Source organism: Watersipora subatra, chromosome 7, assembly GCF_963576615.1.
Source record: "Watersipora subatra chromosome 7, tzWatSuba1.1, whole genome shotgun sequence".
NCBI lineage: Eukaryota > Metazoa > Bryozoa > Gymnolaemata > Cheilostomatida > Watersiporidae > Watersipora > Watersipora subatra.
In genome coordinates, this window is record NC_088714.1 from 15,892,017 (window position 1) to 15,913,174 (window position 21,158).

Genomic DNA, 21,158 nt, shown 5'->3' on the forward strand with positions numbered 1-21,158 from the left:
TAACTTACACTTTGAGCCGGTCAGCACTCTGTGTAATTACAGAAGCCAAATAATCTAGTATTCAAATCTAATCGAACCTGAGATTCGACAAACACATAGACAATAAAACTGGCTCCACCTCAAAGGGTTTTGGCTCTATTAACTACTTTTTCCACGGAGCACCCGGAAAGTACAAGCTGTTAGCATACACCAGTCTATGCAGACCTATTCTTCAGTATGGAGACACTTTATGGAACTCTGCAGACAAAGCCACTGTTAAGTTTTTAGAATCAGTGCTAAACAAACTGTCGGCTTTATTAAAAACATTAAAGACTGTCACAGCCTACAGAAATGCAAGCTCAACTGCAACTATATAATTGTAAATCACAACAAGTAGCCTTATTGATGAGAATACTCCCTGATGAAGATAGATATAACACCCTCTTCTCAGGGTATGATGAACTGCTTGAAAACAGAAACAGCACAACCATGACCACCATTTCAGCTACAACGGGCGAACCAACTTTCATATATGGATCCAACCATGCAGACTGTTACAGCTTTCTCTCAACTGGTGTTACAGATATGAGAATTGAGTAGACAGTTAATCAAGAATAACCTTAGCAGCATTCTGTATAGCTGTGTTACACTGTTTCAAAGCATATACCATTAGAGGCACTTTTCTCTTTACACCGTCAGTGTTGTGAGAGTGTCCTATGCTCCATGAGGTACGAGATGTGAGTATGGAAACGAATTAGTTTGTTTTCATCTATTTTATTTAGAAAATAGTGCTTACTGATACGAGCAAATTGACATACGAGCTCAGTCCTAAAACACATTAAGCTCGTATGTTAAGGTGTGACTAGTACATACCGGTATTTCAATCAATAATATCATGAATGGAGTTGTTTGCTCACTATAAACTGTAGGACAACTCTCGTTAAAAAACTTTGAGTATGTTAGTAATTTTTGTATTTTGTATTTTGCTGATAACAAAATAACAAAAAGCTTCTATTTGCAGGCATATTATCAAGTCTTATTATCATATCTTATTTGTGATCTTATTTTTATGCCTAATGCACCATTTTATTTCTACAGGCCTAGCGGCCACTTGAGATATTTTACAGAGATAGAGATAGATCAAACAAAATGGAAATTGTAAAAGTATCCTGAATGCAAGATAGTAGTGAACAATTCATGTTTAGCTTAAGATTATTTGTGTAAAAAATTAAAAGAAAATTTACATGTGAGGATGACTTCAAATAAGTAATGCAGGATAACTTATACAAAAATAAATCGATTGATAGTATGTACAAGGGTTCAGGTCTGAAGAATAGATCCTCTATGTATGAGATAGATCCACTAGATCTATCTGAGTATGTTACTCTAAACTAGCAAAATATTTTTGAAACCTTTTTATCATAATTTGAAACTAAAAATGTACTATAATGCTAACATATTTAAGTAATCAAGATTTGCACTTGATGCAATCAAAGCACATGTATGATAGCGCGCTAATGATAGGCTAGAAGAACTCTTCTGGATAATTCGATGTCATCACTTCTTGCTGTCGGTGTAGCTCCAGAACTGAGCTATCGATTTGGAAGCTGTATCGTGCTTTAAACTTAGCAACCCGTAACACGATTTTATTGGAATCTAAGGTTGCGAAGAAAAGTCAAGGTTAAAAAATCGATTGTGATTTTTTTATTACAAGAGCCTTAAGCTAGGGTCATAGTAGCAACGCGATAAATCTCGTAAACTTGAAGTTTGTTAAAGGTTTGATTCTTGTCTTAAATTAAGGATGATATTTTGTGATGTACGCTGGATTTTAATTGCTTGCAGTAACTATTTAAATCTATTAGAAGCTGCAGCAAGAGTCTAGGTTTGTCGCTCAATATCTTTGCGCCAAGAAACCAGACATATGAGTTGATCCGCGAATATTTGAATGCTTACATCGCACAAATTAGCATAAGCCAAGCAAAAAATATTAAACAAATTTAGGTAGCATAACAACAATATTATGATGAAACCAAATAATATATAAAATGGTGGATATTTATATTATATTTATTTTATTTTAAAAAAGTGACTAAGTTAAGCATTCTCATCCTTGCCACTGGGAATAGGATTTGCTTATACGTTGACTGGTCTTGATCAATAAGGTTTTACACACATCAAAAATTGTGACAACTTTGTGGTTGCTGGTTATATGGGGTTGTCAACAATCGAAGAGCACTGCTTACTAAAGGCAACGCTCTCATTTTAAATTATTTATCATATGACAAATAGTGCATATCTTTGAACGCATGCATGCGATTTTCATGTTGCAGCAATAATATAGGATATTTTGTTGCTGGTAGGCTATTCAGAACAAATAGTGCAGACTCTTAAAATGTATCCTCATCGCTTTCAGCGGAAGGAAGCGCAATTCTTTTGCTAGATACAAGCTGTAGGTAGCAGTGCTGTTCCTCCAACTTTCTTGACTTCGGGCACAAGACCACACTTACTCGTGCAATAACTGTACATTACTTTCTTTTGGCAGCTACTAAGGATTCCATAGATCGAATTAAGACACATCTGCTCATCACAAAGGCTCTCCTCAGAATTGGAATACTAGAGTAATTGTATTGCATTATCTCTTTAGGCTTTGAAGACTATAAATAAGACGTATTTATGCACAAACAAATAATCAAAGACTGCTAAGATAGACATATGTAAACACAGTTGAAGATGTAACAAAAAGGCGAGGTAAATAGATTTTTGGAAACCAATGGCAATAGATTAAATTAATTAAATCAAAAACCGAATTAAACAGTTTGTAGTTGAATCGTAAATAATATCGTATATTGATGCAATCCAAATTAAATCTTTCATGAAATTTTTAGACGATTTTTTGGACAATTTAAAGCAAAATTAGTAAAATAGAGTTTTCGGTGATTGGAGATGGTTGAGTCATACTTTTTGGTGTTGATATCATGAATTTAAAAAGGAACACAGTAGCAGCTTTAGTTGGATGTCATTGACATTACACTCTTGTCCAGAGGTTAAACTCTTTCGGCCTGTATTATGCTGCTTATTAAAAAATATGCTAGGCTCTTTCATTGAATGCACTTATTTTATTAAAAACCTTTATTCATTTGATCATTCATAGTCATACTATCATTGAGTTTGAATAAAAAGCAAAAAAAAGCAGAAGAATATTGGCCTGCAGTTAAGGCTATGCATAAATTCTAATAATTCTTTACATTATTCAGGTCATCAGTCTAACTAATATGAACAATGCAGGGTGACGAAGCTAAGCATCTCGCTATCGCAGCTGTTTGTGGAGCAGCTCTCGGTGCAGTAGCTGGTGCTTTTGGTTATGCTACTCTTTCGACGCCAATCATATCTAGGCGAAGTTCATGCTCATCGTGCTTAGAGAATGCTAGTCCGAGTCATAGTGGCAAATACTCCGTTATTGGAAAAGGCGATGAAGAAACCATTTCTGAGCAGGATGCTGCTAGGCTTCTGAAAGAGCTCAACAAACGTATGGAGAGTTTAGAGAAGGCGGTGAGAAGTAAACTTTTAAGCAGGTCGGGCACCAACTCTTCCATTGCAGGATATGTCACTGCCCAAGAATCTAGTGCATCTAGTGAGGATGACTTTCAGGATGTTGAGGCTGACTCAGGGTTGGTACAGCTTCTAGTAACAATCTGGGACTTGAGCATACTCGTTTAGTTAAAGGTTGACTTGCAACAAAATTCACATTACAGTTATTTGGTATCAAAAGATTCGCCATGTCTTACTCTGTTGTGTGGTAGGTGCCAAATATGTAGAAATGTGATTAAAAGCTCTTAAAAGCTCAAAAACAAAAAGCTGCCGTAGATTGGAATCTCTTGATTTCGATGACGTATCCGCGGATTTTGGTTATTGTCTTGTCACGTGATGTTCTCGCGTGAATTGAAAGGCCAATACAAAGCTCAATATCAAACTTATCGTAGCAATAGTTTATGACAAGCACTTCGGGTTTTACCTAAGACCCTGTATCAAATATAGATGCTCGCTACTTTACAGTTTCAGCTTGGCCATTCCGTCCGACATTCAACATACGCGTACATGTCCGAGTTGCGATCATAAAAAATGTCAACTTCTGAAGAGTTAAGACCCTGGCGTTTCGAGCCTGACGCTCTATCTGAAGAAGATCATCAACAGAATCAAACCTCCTAGCAAGTAAGCACCGCCACTAGCCAGCTCTTATGTGCCAAGCTAGCTAGTAGTAATAGTTTTAGCTTGAGAGTGATAGAACGAATATTATTATTATATACATGTATATGATTTTAATGATAATAATTATCGCTTCATATTGCGAAAAAATAATTACAGATTTTTCTCGAATGACAACATTAACAATTTTAATATTTAAATCTAGTGCAGCACTGATATACTGTTGGATAACATCGACCTGATGTATTAGCTATGGTTGCATAGACATATCTGTTCATTTCTTTAGGAGCTAATACCATCAGCTACAAAGTGTTGTGTCTGCAAGCGCTGTCAAGACATGCCATCTCTTCCTGAATGTTTGTGCTGTCATGATGCTGAGTTTGCGCATCGTCTCCATGACCGCGGGGAGCATGAATGCCTGTGTATGCATCCTGGTGTGGACGAACTTGTGGCGCCTGCACCCCTTGAGTTGGGGTGGAATAATTACCTGCGATATCATAGTGAGTTGGATTTTCATTTAATGCCAACAACACCAAAGCTATGCTAATGTGTCAAGCATTATTTGCAATTCTTGTGTTACACATTTAATGCATTGGTTGAACACACATATTCTGAACTCATGGAACACACGGAGAACTGTTATATTTGGCTTGTACACTTACTACAGTAGAGAGTGTATTAGTTTTATGATTTTATTATATAAAGATCGAGATTATTTTGATGATCAGCAATTATTGTTTTTCAATAATTGTTTTGGTAGATAATCTATTCCCATTTGGAGAGCCATCGCCAAATGCTCGGAAAAGGTTGTGTGCATACCGAAATCTTGTGTTTTGGCTTATGTCGCAAATTCGTCGCGGTGAGCGACGGCCTCTACCTGCCTGCTTGGTGTCTAAGATTCGGGCTCTTTTCCCACCAACGGATGATGAAGAAGAGTTTGCAGACTACGTCTTCAAGGGCTTCTGCTATGGCGATGAAGAGACTCAACGACTTTGGTAAGTGGTGAAACCAATATGCGTTCTTCTATGTATTTGTTTTTATTTTATAAAATCAGTGATGGCAGATTTATGCACATTAATCATGTGATTTTAAATATGGAAGCAATGTAACAGCAGTTTACTAACAAAAATTAGTTTGTTAGCTACATGGTGTGTAGTCACCATGTGGCTTAGCCTGAATAAAAGTAAAATAATAAAATGACAATGCAATAAAAATGAGTACCACCTATGATATAAAGTTGATCTAGAATTCTCAATCAAAGTCGTTGAGTCTCTTCATCGCCATAGCAGAAGCCCTTGAACACATACTCTGCAAACTCTTCTTCATCATCTGTTGGTGGAAAAAGAGCCCGAATCTTAGACACCAAGCAGGCAGGTAGAGGCCGCCGCTCACCGCGACGAATTTGCGGCATAATCCAAAACACAAGCTTGCGGTATGCACACAACCTCTGTAACAACATCCGTTGTAATGGACCTCACTCTCAGGCCGTGGGAAATTAGATCGGACTGGCATCGCTTGAAGCCTTCCAGCTCCATGGCGTTAGAGCTGGTGGTCTCCGTTGACTGCAAAGTAAAGAAAGTTACGACCAACAATCACTTTCACATTATTTGAATGAATTATTTAGCTAGATCAGCAACTTCATGTTTATGTATTGATAACTACTAAAAAATTTGGGTTTTTGTCAGGCTGTGAAGTAAAAACTGTCAAAGTTTTACCTTGACAAGATGGCTGCTGACTATTAAACCGCAGCTCTGATCCATCATAGTGTAGGCCCCGTATAGTGCGCAATGCCCCGGACTATCGCATCTACCGTCACCTGCCAAATCAAGCTCCCAATCGATTGCTGCCATCAATCCCTCGTTATGCAGGGTGTACTGCTCAGCAATACACTGTAAAATATTGTAAAACTTCATTATACAAGATTAATTTGTATCATTATCATTAGTCTAAGAATGTAGAATCCTCTTCCCCCTTTTTGTGTTATATTATGATGAAGAATCAGAATTTTAAATTATAATAATATATTTCGCTTGAAGAATGACATATTTTCATTTCAAGAAAAAAATTGTTTCCAAATGTCGTTATTCAATTAGTTTGCCAAGCTTTTACTCACGTTTTCCAAGTTTATGGGTAAATATTAACACTCACACCATGTAAGTATTCTCTTTGTTGGTAGAGGCAAACGCTGTGGCTTGGTATCGCGATGTTCAGGAGCGACAGAAAACGGAGGTTCTGCGTAAGGCATCCGCCAGAAAAGAGTGATGCAGCTGCCAGCAGGGGGTTGATGACGTGAGCTCTGTTCACCCTGGCAGTTGTTTCCCAAGTGTACGATTGGTGACAGGAGGCACATGTAACCTTGAACTCTATCCATCCGCCTTCTCGCACCATCGTGAATGAGCAGGGGAGGGCGCAGGCGTGGCAGTGAAATAGTCACTGGAGTGCTGTCACACTTACTATTATTTTCTCCACTTTGAAGGAGGGTTTGGGTCTGAAATCACAACACAATAGTTGACTTGCAATAAGATTTGTACAACGTCATTTCCTGTTATTATATCATATTTGCTTGATCAGAAAAAGAATAAATTTATAGCCATGCAATCATGGCACAGATTTTACAAAACCTTATCAGAATCCATGATATTGTAAACATAAAAATGTGAGTAATAACTCTATAGGTATTCTTTATATTTTGTAAAGTTTGGTTAAGTTCAGCTCTATCTTACATGTAATTGGAGAGTGTTTGACGCTGGCCAACATAGCGCTCAAACTCTTCCCAGTCTTCAGTGGTTGGCACAAACTCTTCATCATCTAATACTAATAATAATCGTCTAATAATACTAATATGCTATTAATGATGATACCAGAAAATGACAATAACTATTTTGTATAACATATCTATTATAAGTGAGTGGGGTTAAGAAATTTGGCGAAATTAATTGTGAAACTTATAACATTATTTCATCAATTATAGATTAATATATTACGTTTTACAGATAGATATGCAGTATGACTTAGTTTTGTTATTATAATAAGAATAATACACGTAATTAAAAAGATAAAATACTAATAATATCATATTACAATTAAATGACATTAATATTGTAATATTAAATATAGATTAATACATTAGTATTAGGAAAATACTAGAAAATAACCCGAGTTACTACTACTACTAATACAAGTGGTTCATAAAATAAATTACTCACGTGCTTTGGTGACATGTGGAGTATGCGAACAGGTTAGAAAACATGTCGTCTTTGAAATGGCGAAAACAAAGGTAAGAGTAAGCAAGCGAATAAATAAAGTTTGTCACATCCAGCTTCACCCAGTTGCTCCACGCCCGGTGAAGGTCTGGTCTTTTCTCTGCTCTTGGCCAAGAAAAAAGGGGCTTCTCAGCTTGCCAGCTGCACAAACACGATGTGGCGCGTTAGAGATTATGACGAATTGAAATTAACAAGTTTAATACGAGAAAGCGTATCTGTTATTTGCGATAGATCAAACTTGAACTGAAACTAACATTATCTGATCATGTGACTTACAATTCCCGCCATATGGCGCGAACACCTTATACAGTATTTTTCGACCATCATAGCGGATCAAAAGGCTCATCATTTTTATCAGAGGATGATAAGCAATCGTTCAAGCTAAGTTTAAAAAATTAAACATATTTTTATGCTATGTTCTGAGATATCAGTGCTCAAAGTTGCAGCATTACGATGCCGATAAAATAGACGCGTAAGAACAATAGACACGGTTTTTATTGCAAGCGTGAAGTATATTTGTGAAAATACTTCGACGAATAAGAATGCATGAAAGTGTAAACATAAACCATCTCCCACACAAACGTCACATTTTAGCCGTTTTGGAAAACGAATCCAAACTAGGGCGGTCTCGTGTGGCTGCGATTTTCTGTTCGTTTTTGAGCTTTCAAGAGCTTTTAATCACATTCCCACATATTTGGCACCTACTACACAATAGAGTAAGACATGGCGAATCTTTTGATACCAAATAACTGTAATGTGAATTTTTTTGCAAGTCAACCTTTAAGATAGTCAGAGCTATCTGGGGACTTATAGTCTTGCAGCCTACATGTCTAACTAGTTTGCTTAAAACTTGTTTAGCTATTGACTGACATAAATCCAGAACACAGACTTTATAGCTTCTGATATTGAATATTAAAATAAGATATTTGATTACGTTATTACTGTTGTATGTTCATTACATTAAGACACACGAATAATGCCGTGTCATTAATATTATTGATATGCTGGCTACAGACTTAAGATACACACGGCTATCTAACCATATAGTGATATACTTTTGGTTCTGTTAGCAGTGAGGACGTCTTCTTCCAGTCGTCTTCTTCCATAAAACAGAGAACTAAGAAAGCAACTGATGGTGGTTTGCTGAACCCTGATGCAGGTCATCTAACCCCTATAGTTCCCAACTCCACGGAGCCTTCTGCAGAGGCTGCAGAACTCAGTGTTGGTTGTTCAAGTGAACTCATTCATGTTGACTACGCTCAGATTGACCAATACCTCTGTAGTGAGCTCATCGATGACAATTCTAAAGCCTACGATGATCTCACTTCTCTCCATCAGCAAGTTAGTATTAAATGGATAGTATCTTTAAGGCTGCTCATCTCCCTTGCTGCTTCATTCTTTAGTATGTTATTAGACCTCACGGTTGTGCCACAGGAATGATTACTTGTTTACTAGTTGGGGAAAAATAACTAATAAAGTGTTTTATAGACAAACCTTTGTCAATAAAAGCTTGTGAGTTCACGGCATTGTTTTCTTCAAAAATTCAATTCCTGGCAAGATCAAAGACATATATAGTATAAATTATCTAACTTTTATTTGGGTGAGAGATGGCTAAATTTCTGGTGGCTCTCAGCCACTCCTGATGATTCCTAGCTATAACCTATGTAGACAATTCTTAAACAGGAAACAAGCATGTTTCTATCAAATAGTAGTCGGCATTAATGAATTATTTTTAATTTACTTGACATTCTTTCGGCCATTTTCTCACACTCTTAACCCTTTTGCAGGCAGAGCGACATTATTGTCGTTTTGCGATACTGATGACAATGGACAGAGCGACTATTTTGTCGCCACACGAACATTTTATAAAAATTGATTTTTTGTTGGCTTATTGCCTTTTTCTGTTAAATTTCTTTACTATTGGTAAACTAAAATATATTGGTCTTTGTTAGAAACTAAAAAATAAGCCGTTTTGATAAAAGAAAAACGATCTTTTTTGCAATATTAAACGAACAAAAAATCCGAAATAAAACGTCTTTAAATAAAATTGGTAGTTTTGTTTGTAGCTTGTTGCTGCTTTTGTTTCTGCTTTCTGAATGTTTTCCCAGACTGCAACAACTTTCTTTTCAGTGCCATGGCGCCCTCCAAACGAAATTACCCACGTCTCTCTAATGCTGCAAGGAGTAGTAGTGTTAGTGCTAGCAGTAATAGTATGATATCAGTTGATTGTGATCACTTTTTAGAGTTAGTAGCCAGAAGTAATAGTAACAGTGAATCTGGTTCAGATTGTGACTGGAGTGATTTTGCATCGGATTCTGAGAGTGAAAGCGATGAAGAAGCTAGTGACAGTTTTCATACTTATGGAGGTGGCAGTGATGCTAGTGCCTGGACTACTATCATAAATTTATATACTAATCAGGCCTCTGCAAGGGCAAATGCTTCCAAAAGTACCATAGCTAGAGAAACAGTTATGAGAAGAATTGACTTGAAACACATTTATTTGTATTTACCTGTATCATAAACACATAATACATGTTTACAATATCATAAGAGAGTATCAGGGATTTAAAAAAAAATCGATTTTTGAAAAATTAATTTGCCTAGGGGTTCTTGAATAGCCACAAAAAAAACTTGCCTGCAAATGGGTTAAAAGATGTTCTCATTTATGTCGACTATGCTCAGATAGACCAATTTCTCTGTAGTGATCTCATCGATGACAGTTCAAAAGAGTACGATGATCTCAATGATTGTTACATAAAGGAAGCTGTTTTTTAGTTTATCTGCCGGTCTCCAAAAAATTAGGAAAGTATTCGCATGTCTAAAATGCTAATGGTGAATTTGTCGAGTTCATCATGTTTTTCATCAATCTCATTTTGATACTCATTTTTCTGGCTCATGCATTACAGGCGGATTTATCATAGTCAGTATCTACTAGCTGGTCTAATTCTTTAGCCTAGCGCTGTAGGCAGTAATTCTTGTGAACTATTTCTGATATTCGAGTGCCATAACTATACAATGGTGCTTTAAATCTTAGCGATTGGTTAGGTTGAATGACCAGACATCCTTATGAATCACCCTTGTTTGGTACTCTCCGAAGCTTTAAAGTTTAAACCTTTTGTCAAACGGCTGCTTTGCAGAACCATTTAACACAATGTTCATATTGTATGGGCACTAAACAAAGAACCATTCATATATAGTCAGTCATATAGCCATATGACTTTATTGAACCAGCTTGAAATGTTGTCGTTTGTTTGCAGAATCCTTCTCTTGACTCGGACGCTCAGTTTCTCTGGCGCTTTGCCAAGTCAGCTCATCAGAAAAATTTAGCTAGCTCCGATCCGGAAGAGAAGAAAGTTCATGCCTTTCAAGCTAAGGAGTTGGCCTTTAAGGCTCTGCAGTGTGAGGGTGGGGAGGAGTTAGCCGATGTGCACAAGTGGTGAGGCTATATCGAGAGCAAGGCTGTGCTAATGCGTTCGGCCAAAGTGCTTTCTCTTTTGTATTGCTGATAACCTGACCTAGCTGCGGTTATTGACACATGAATTTGTTATAAGGGTTTATGGCAATTTCGACTGATCATCTATATTACATAATGGGTTCTAAGCTTTTAAACAGACATTACGAGAGGTCTGGATCTGTGAGTGGAAGGTGTTTCCATGGTAGCTCAAGATCTTCTCTCTCAAATTTTACTTTTTAAATTTTTTTGTAAAACCTTTTATAATTTCTGTCCTAAAATTTCTTTTTGTTTCTGCAATCCACTCGGCACCCCCATCTTGCAACTTGGTAGTGCCATCTTGCAACTTGGTAGTGCCATCTGCAACTTGATAGCGCCATCTTGCAACTTGGCAGCGCCATCTTGCAACTTGGCAGCGCCATCTTGCAACTTGGCAGCGCCATCTTCCAACTTAGTAGTGCCATCTTGTAACTTGGTAGTGCCATCTTACAACTTGGTAGCGCCATCTTGCAACTTGGTAGCGCCATCTTCCAACTTGGTAGCGCCATCTTGCAACTTGGCAGCGCCATCTCGCAACTTGGCAGCGCCATCTTGCAACTTGGCAGCGCCATCTCGCAACTTGGTAGCGCCATCTCGCAACTTGGCAGCGCCATCTTGCAACTTGGCAGCGCCATCTCGCAACTTGGTAGCGCCATCTTGTAACTTGGTAGTGCCATCTTGTAACTTGGTAGCGCCATCTTGCAACTTGGCAGCGCCATCTCGCAACTTGGCAGCGCCATCTTGCAACTTGGCAGCGCCATCTCGCAACTTGGCAGCGCCATCTCGCAACTTGGCAGGGCCATCTTGCAACTTGGCAGCGCCATCTCGCAACTTGGCAGCGCCATCTCGCAACTTGGTAGCGCCATCTTGTAACTTGGTAGTGCCATCTTGCAACTTGGCAGCGCCATCTCGCAACTTGGCAGCGCCATCTTGCAACTTGGCAGCGCCATCTTGCAACTTGGCAGCGCCATCTTGTAACTTGATAGCGCCATCTTGCAACTTGGTAGCGCCATCTTGCAACTTGGTAGTGCCATCTTGTAACTTGGTAGCGCCATCTTGCAACTTGGTAGCACCATCTTGTAACTTGGTAGCGCCATCTTGTAACTTGGTAGCGCCATCTTGCAACTTGGTAGCGCCATCTTGTAAATTGGTAGTGCCATCTTGTAAATTGGTAGTGCCATCTTGCAACTAAAAGTTTAACTTTCAAATTATCGCAAGTCGGCGTCAATGATGTAACCAAGCTTCTAAAAAGGTTAACCCAGCCAAAGCATCCGGATTTGACAACATTCCATCACAATTAGTTAATGATGCAGCAGAAGCTATTGCTCCTGTAATAACTGAAATTTTGAACTCCAGCTTAACAACTTCTCAAGTACCAAGTAAAATGAAAATAGCTAAAGTAAAACCCTTGTTTACAAAAGGCTCAATTATAATTTGCTCTAATTATAGACCCATTAGTTTGCTACCAGTGCTAAGTAAGGTAATTGAAAAAGCTGTAAATAAACAGATTATGGAATACCTTCAGGGTAATTTACTGCTGAAAGATGGGCAATATGGTTTTAGGAAAAAGCTCAGCACCGCTAATGCACTAATTAAATTGACTAATAATGTTTAAAAATCCTTAAACGATGGTAAATGTGTTCTTGGCATCTTTCTAGATTTTAGTAAAGCCTTTGACACAATAGATTATAACATATTGTACTCAAAACTCCACAATCTTAATTCTCACATCACCACATTTCACTGGATCAAAAGCTATCTAACTGAATGTAAACAACACACTATTATTGGTAACACTTTATCTTTCATACTAGATTTAATGTGTTGTGTACCTCAAGGTTCCATCCTTGGGCCAACTCTTTTTTTAATTTACATAAATGATTTAACACATGTTACTAACTTTTTCATGCCTTTGCTCTGTGCAGATGACACTAATCTCTTTTTTGAATCCTCTAACATCAACGAGCACATAGATTGTTTAAATAACGAACTTCTTGCTATTCAAAACTGGTGCACTTCTAATAAACTCACCCTAAATGTTGATAAGACTGATTTTGTGTTACTAAAAAACCCCAAAAATAAATTTCATCTAGCTAACACTCATCCTTTTTCATTTTCAACAAGCCAATTTGTCAGACAGATCACACTAAGTTCTTAGGTATTTTCATTGATTTTAATCCCACTTGGAAAAAATACATCCAATATTTACTAAAACAACTGAGACCCTGATCAGGCTTACTCTACCGCACATCTGAATATTTTCTCCTCAAACCTCTGCTTTTATTATTCAATTCCATGGTTAATTCCAAACTTTCATATTGCCTTGAAGCATGGGGCAATGCACCTGCCACCCATTTTACGAATTTAATAACACTTCAAAAGCGCATGATAAGGATCATTCACAAAAAACCTCGCCTCACCCACACCAAACCTCTTTTTAAATCATCATCCATACTACCTATCAGTTCACTATATTCATACCACATTATACTTTTAGCTCATCAAGAATTTTATTGTAATTACATCCCTCGCACAATACATCAAACCCGATTCTCAAATTTCTGTCTAAATCTCTCCCAATCTCCTTCCCATGCAGGCCATCGCAGGGTGGATTACAAACAGGCCATTTTTTAGAACCGACTCCCTAATACTATTAAAAGCGTAGAGGTGGCCAGTTTCAAGAAAAAACTTAAGTTACATCTTTTAACAAGTGAATAAAACCTAATTACCCATAAAAATTGACGTTGATTACACGATGACGACAAGCCCGACGCCACGACTAGCTATGCTAATGCGTATTATGGGCTTCATCATTCCTCCAGCTTTTTTCTTTTGTTTAACTACTTTTGTTGATGAAAATAAATCACAAAAAAAACCAAACTTGGTAGTGCCATCGTACAACTCGGCCCCGCCATCTTGCAACTTGGTAGCGCCATTTTCCAACTTGGTAGTGCCATCTTGCAACTTGGTAGCGCCATCTTGCAACTTGGTAGCGCCATTTTGTAACTTGGTAGTGCCATCTTGCAACTTGGTAGCGCCATTTTGCAACTTGGTAGTGCCATCTTGTAACTTGGTAGCGCCATCTTGTAACTTGGTAGCGCCATCTTCCAACTTAGTAGCGCCATCTTGCAACTTGATAGCGCCATCTTGCAACTTGGTAGCACCATTTTGCAACTTGATAGCGCCATTTTGCGACTTGGTAGCGTCATCTTGCAACTTGGTAGTGCTATCTTGCAACTTGGTAGTGCCATCTTCCAACTTAGTAGAGCCATTTTGCAACTCGGCTAAATTTGAATTATATTTTGTGATGACTTGCAGCAAGTGTTGCATCTGGTGCTGTCTAATGTTTCACCAGTCAATCTTACATTTCTTAGTTCTTGGTTTAAATCTTTATTAGCTAATCACAAACAACATTAAACTTACTATAATAGTTCATTATCACTTAATAAATAATATTAATAGATTTAATTATATATTTTATATTAATCTGGGGCAACAGATTGTAACAATCCAATGATCTGGGTTGCCTCTGGTTAGTATTGAGTTTGAGTATTCTCTCTTGAATACCACGTCTTCATAAATCTAGTTGTATTGCTAGAGAAAACAACTCCCATGTTTCTTATTTTGTCAGATTGTTAGAAAATATCACTGAAGCTGTAAGTAAAAATATGTTGCTGGCATGACTCTGCCACTGTTATATGATTGTATCAGAGGCACTTGCAATGTAGCGTTCACAGTACGATGTTACAGCAATTCACAATGATATACTTGAAACAATTTTATACACCAATATACTTGTAGCTATTTTCAAACTCAAATTAGTTTTATAATTGTCATGTATTAAGGTGTGCTATCACTATTGGGAACATCGGAGACTATGTCTCAGTACAAGAAAAGATTGCCAATGGGTCACAGTTCAAAGAGAGGATAGACGCTGCCATAAAGTTGAATAAGAAGGATGAGATGAGTTTCTACCTACTCGGCCGATGGTGCTACTCCGTGAGTTGTTAGCTCTTTTATTCCTGTCTGACTTTTCTCACCGACTCAATCTCTTTCATGCTGCTGTGTGTTTTCCTGGGTACACAGTAGTTGACAACACTTTTTAGGCGTATAAGTAAGTCATTTTTTTGCAGATTTACATGATGACATGGGTTGAAAGGAAGGTAGCCAGGTCTCTCGTTTCGGACTTTCCTTCTGCAACAATAGATGAAGCCCTTGTCGCCTTTCAAAGCTCAGAAGCTATAAAGCCTGGGCACTGGATCGATAATCAACTCTATCTCGCTAAGGTAGTCCATGCTTGTTAGGCTGTACCATTCGTATATGATATGCTTTCCTAGAGGCATGCACATTGAGGTCACAAGTGTGAATAAAAAGTTTTTAAACAGTCACTCATTGTTCAGTTTTTCTGCTCTGAGAATACTTTGCAGTCAGAATATCATGTTTAAAATGAGTAAAAAATAATTAAATTGCCATTTTTTTGTTCATCGCGCTGTCAGGACATCTAAGTGTTTTCATTTATACTTGAATTTCTTTCGTCAAAAGGCCTGTTGTTCTCTTGCACAATAGAAAACTTATGGGTATAAATGAGGAGATTTTTCTACATCCTACATACCCTTCGCAGGGTGAGCGTAGACTCACATTCAGGACACTGATATAGGATTTTAAGTCTATTTTCTACCATTACTAGTTGAAAGATATCTTGCATTAATGGGAAGAGTGCTAATTATGGTTGGAAAGAAGATATGTTAATCCTGGTCATTACAAGAGTCGTGTCTGTCCATCCGTCCGAAACCAGGGTTACATTTTAGAGAAAAAGATTGCAGGATACCGAACTCGAACTGATGAATTCAGCTTAGCAGCCTACTGTCCAACTCCTGCGCTGGTTAGGCACCTTTTGAATAATTGTGCACATGTTTATTTCATGCGCTATATCAGCACACTGTACTACCAGGGTATTTGCTTGGAATAAATTGCACAGACCCTTTTAAAGCACCACAGTGTATGCAGACCTGCCGCGTGGTTCTTTTTTGCAACACAACAGCAGAGGTGAAATTATCTTTTTTATTTGCCCTTTTAGCAAGTTTTGCTAATTTAGAAAGGTTCTCTAGTTGGCCTCTTATTCGGTGTGAAATATCAGCAGCACCCTGGAATAGCATCGAACAATCGTTTCTGTGAAAATGCTCCGCATTTGGCAGCGTAGCACTTTTGGCAATCCTTCTTGTTCACTACTCGTCTGCCATTTAGATGTATCTAAATGTTATCCACTGGCACACCCGCTCTGTTCCGTGGCTTCACACCAGCAATACACGTATCTCTTGTCTGACTTATAATGAAAACATGAACTTTATACGCTGACTGGTAGATTGTTTATGTCTGACGCTGTCATCATCTTCATTTTTCCATAACTATGACGTGCTTTTAGATTAATTGAGGATTAAAACATAATACAGATTTTTACAGAGTCATTGTTTACCCTCTAAAATTTGTTTTGAATTTTGGATTATTACGTTATAGAGAGCTATTTTGTTATGAATATTCGTTTTTATGTGCCCTGCTATGAAAACATGATATAAATACGGCTACGAATGTTGAGGTGAGTGCTCAAACTCCCAGGTCTCTCGTAGGAAACAGGAACTTGAGTAGACTTTGCAACCTTCTTTCTATTAGGATATATACATATATATTTATATATATATATATTTATATATATGTATATATATCTATATATAGATATATATAGATCTATATAGATATATATATATATATATAAGTATATACATGTATTAAGTATTTATATATATAAGTATATACATGTATAAGTATTTATATGTATATAAGTATATACATATATAAGTATTTATATATATACATATATGTATATATACATATATATATTTATATGTCTATATACATATATATTTATATATATACATATACATATATACCACTATATGTATATATATACATATATAGCACTTTATACATGAAGTCGCTACAATCAGACTAACTTCATGTATACAGTCAAACATGGATTACTCAAACTTCATCGGGCCGAGCAAAAGTGTTCGAGTTATCAGAGCGATCATGTTATCAGAGCATTGTCACAAGTCCATGTATTTATTTATTTATTTATTAGTAGATTCATGTACATATACAAACTATAATATAAACCAAAAGCATAAATGGCTTGTTTCAAATTAAATACTTCTAATGTAAAGTTTAAAATTTTTTTTATCAAATTGTATGTAGATTTTTCTATCACTTGAGATTGGTTTGTTGTTTGAGGCGATGTTATTGCCAGGGCGTTTTTTAGATTAAAATTGGCAAAACTTGATCGCTGTTGAAATGCTCAGAAGAAAAAACATCTTTTTCTTTTGAGCGTTTTAACCCAGATCAATTTTGCCGATTTTTCTTGAAGTTTATGCGAAGGTTACCTCACTTTTCCTTGCTTCCGAAGGGCCATCGCTAAGCGGATGTTTGGTAAAAATCAAATTTCATCAAACCTTTAGAAAAGTCGTTGACAAAAATATTTTGCCGATGATGGTAAGTAATAGCGACGCCTATGAACTACGAAAAATTGAGGTTTACCTCGAAGGCTTGGAATAAAGTGATTTTTATAAAGCGATAACAACCGTTTCGGTAGCCGTTGGGCAAAAACTGTTCGCGTTAACAAAGTTGAGATCGAGTTATCTAAAGCAATTTATCATTGCGTGGGATCAGACAAAAAAAAACGTTCGAGGTAACCATGTGTTCGAGCTATCCGAGGGCGAGTTATCCATGCTTGACTGTATATATATATATATATCCTAATAGAAAGATATGTGCCGATATCGGGTATGTATTATATACCCTATATCGGCACACTGAACCGTCTGGGTATTAGGTATATATATATTATATATATTATTCCGTGGCCAAACATATTAACAACTCATCATGCCACCCAGACCATGCAACATACTTATTAAATAATTTCTCAGCAGATTTGCTATAAACTTGACAACATTTATATAAAATAAAGCCCGCCATAGCAGTTGCTAAAAACTGACCAAGTCTGCTTGTTGAAAATTATCATTAAAATTCATACCAAATGGCTAAAACACCTGGAAAAAAAGTGAGAGAGCCGTGGTTGTGCACCTTCACAAGCAAGGGATGTTCTTTCTTGTCTGTTTAGCAATAGATTTGGAACCATCATTTGCTTCTGACGGTGCACCATGACGACTCTTTCACTTTCTACGATGTTTTTAGCCCGTTTTGCTGTAGAAAAACTTGAAATCTTCCTAGTCGTTACATTATCGAAATAGAAACTCTGAAAATTTTTCTAGAATGCGAGCGCACAGTTCTTCAAAGGAAATTTTAAATATCAATTCTAATAAAAGCATCATCTGCACAAATGTTTAGGATCCCTAAAAAATACATACACATGCCATAAATGAAAAATACATACACACACCATAAATAAAAAATACATACACATGCGATAAATAAAAAATACATATACATGCCATAAATAAAAAATACATACACATGCCATAAATAAAAAATACATATACATGCCATAAATAAAAAATACATATACATGCCATAAATAAAAAATACATACACATGCCATAAATTAAAGATACATACACATGCCATAAATGAAAAATACATACACATGCCATAAATGAAAAATACATACACATGCCATAAATGAAAAATGCCTGCAATCAAAATCTTTTTAATCATCTTTAGGAACATAACCTTGTTTAAAATACGGTGTAATCTGCTTGAAGTTTTAGCTCTGTGCGAGCAATATGCCTGACCACTCATTCTGGGGTATGATTAGGATCAAGTTGAAAGAAAACAAACAACAACGTCAAACGTTAATCTCTTGCAGCCCATGCTAGCTTGTGATAGAGGGTATTCACAAAAGACAAGATTATAGGCTACTTATGATCAATGATATCAGTGTTTATCCAGCTAATCGCTGCGCCTCTTCCCACTTGAATGTGAGACTATCTTTCGTTAACTCCCTTCAAGGCTTCCACACCCTTAGCCGCTACAATAGACGTGTATATTCTCATCGCTGGCTTAACTCTGATCTAAGGATGGCGACTGACGAGACCAGTGTCAAGGCACACTATAATATAAACAGAAAACGTGTTGTAATAGTGAATATATTCGTAATCCAGACTTTCGTCTTATAAGTGTTATCTCATAGCGTTTAGTCGATATAAGCTAGCTGCTGAAGCTCATAATGCTCTTTTAAGCTGTTTCACTTTTTGAAGCCTGGACCTGGGATAATTCAGTGGATCTTTTTCTCATAAGACTCTATAACCGGCTGCGTGGTTTCCCTTTGTTTTCTGTCACCTCAGCTATAGGTAGGATTATAGGTAGGAAATTTTGGCTACTTTGTGGGTGATATATTTTCAGTAGAATGCCAAAGTTGTAAATCGATTGGACTGTTAATTCGCGAAATATCATCAAAATATATAATAATAAAATAATAATAAAATAATCGTCAAAAGGGCATTTCCAGCTGGTCGAGTGGCGAAAAATGGCTACTGACAGGACATTATTTTTCTGACACCCTGATTGGAACGCTTGGCACTGAAAGCTCAGAAATAGTCGATGTTAGAAAGTTTCTTCTCGTCAGCAACAAAAGCTTTACACTAAACCTAGTTGTTTTTCTATTCATAAAAGAACATACACCATCTATCAGCTTCCGTGTAGAGGCCTACTGCAGTAATTACACATATGGTTATTCAGTTGCCTCCAAAACATCATCTTTATGGGAGAGTGAAATAAGAACTACTCACCTTATATGATTTCTATTATCTTTCATTATTTACTAGAAGCTTAGAGCTTCAAGATGATATTCACTTAAAAAGGAGTTGTTATTTAACATTGCTCATAGCTTGTTACAGGGTGTTTAATAGGCTGAACGCCGAAAAAAATGAGCTCAACAAAGAGCGATTTTATCACAAGATAAGGACGTTATCACACTTTTTGAGCTCATTTTTCTCACCGTTCAGCCTATTAAACATCCTGTAACAAGCTACGAGCAATGTTAAATAGCTTATCCATCTTTCATAAAAGACTGAAACTATTTTAAAGGCTGAATTTAAATAAAAATGGGTTTTAAGACGCTCATCTCTATCATTCTAAATCGGACTAAACACTCCCAACTTCCATTCCTAAAAAGCTAGCATACGTCACATATTTATGGGTGGAGCTTGTTGCATCGATTGTGTCATTTTCGAGACGGATATTGAAACGTTGTAAAAAAGCCTTCATGGCTTGAAAAGTTAGTGGACCAATCTTTATTTTGAGTACAAAATCGGAACCAGCCTGTCTGAGTTATCTAACAAAAACCATGAAAGCTGTTCTTGGCAGTTATGGTTTAAAGCTTCAAGATGATATTCAGCTCAGAAGGAGTTGTGCTATTCTAAGTACTCTCACAGTTCATGAAAAGTTATTAATATGGTCTAGTATCAGAGGACTTGCTGGTATATGAAAGGCTAAACTTTAAATTGTTACGTTAACCCAGTCATCCTGATAAAGATGTACTTGCACTAAATCTTAATTGATTTAATCAGAAAATATCGGTATTCTATCATTTACGATTGTTTTTTTTATGTTTAAGGTGGCCTTGGAGTTTTCTTTTAATGAAAAACTAAATAGGTGACTCTATCCCTTACTCAAGTATAGCGTGTGTATGTCTGCTGCTACGTGTCTTTGGTCACTCTGACCAGTAATGTACATGCTTGAAAAGGTTTTAACAGCAATTGACAGTTTAAAACAAAAATTGATCTTAGAAAGGCTGACTAGCAGGATGTAATTGCAAAATATTATTTAAGCTCTATTTCAGATGGCTTAAAGGCAACAGAGTTTTGGTGCTGAAGCTGAACTGTTTTAGGAAAGTGCACAAAAAATACAACAATTGAATCTCGACAAAAAAACAGTTGTTTCCAAATTGTCCAAAAAAATTATACTATTATTAACATTTTCTCAGCTTTCGCAAACACTAATGAATAATTAATAGTATTCTATTACTAATTATTCATTTGCTTAAAAATGCGACTCAACCCCACTAGACAACACTGATATTTCCGCTAAGCATCCACGCATAATCATTTTAACATAAATCTTAATATTAAAGCTCTAGGAAATTTAAGTAAACGTATTTGAATTTGACTAAATGTAGCGAAAACTCATTGAGTGTTAAACATCTCATGTAA

At 36.7% G+C, this 21,158-nt stretch overlaps 1 protein-coding gene across 2 annotated transcripts in view; it reads left to right on the forward strand.

Annotated features, from left to right (window-relative positions):
- Positions 1-1,702: 1,702 nt before the first annotated feature.
- LOC137399889 (regulator of microtubule dynamics protein 1-like) overlaps positions 1,703-21,158 on the forward strand; it is a 50,923-nt gene continuing 31,467 nt past the window's right edge. Inside the window, exons 1-6 of one of the 2 annotated variants that reach the window (XM_068086149.1) lie at positions 1,703-1,755; positions 3,234-3,647; positions 8,516-8,786; positions 10,703-10,881; positions 14,781-14,934; positions 15,069-15,221. In XM_068086149.1, the coding sequence (XP_067942250.1) occupies positions 3,259-3,647; positions 8,516-8,786; positions 10,703-10,881; positions 14,781-14,934; positions 15,069-15,221 (1,146 nt within the window). In that variant the 5' untranslated portion in view covers positions 1,703-1,755; positions 3,234-3,258. The remainder of the gene's footprint in view (positions 1,756-3,233; positions 3,648-8,515; positions 8,787-10,702; positions 10,882-14,780; positions 14,935-15,068; positions 15,222-21,158) is intronic. The other variant, XM_068086150.1, reaches the window with a different exon arrangement.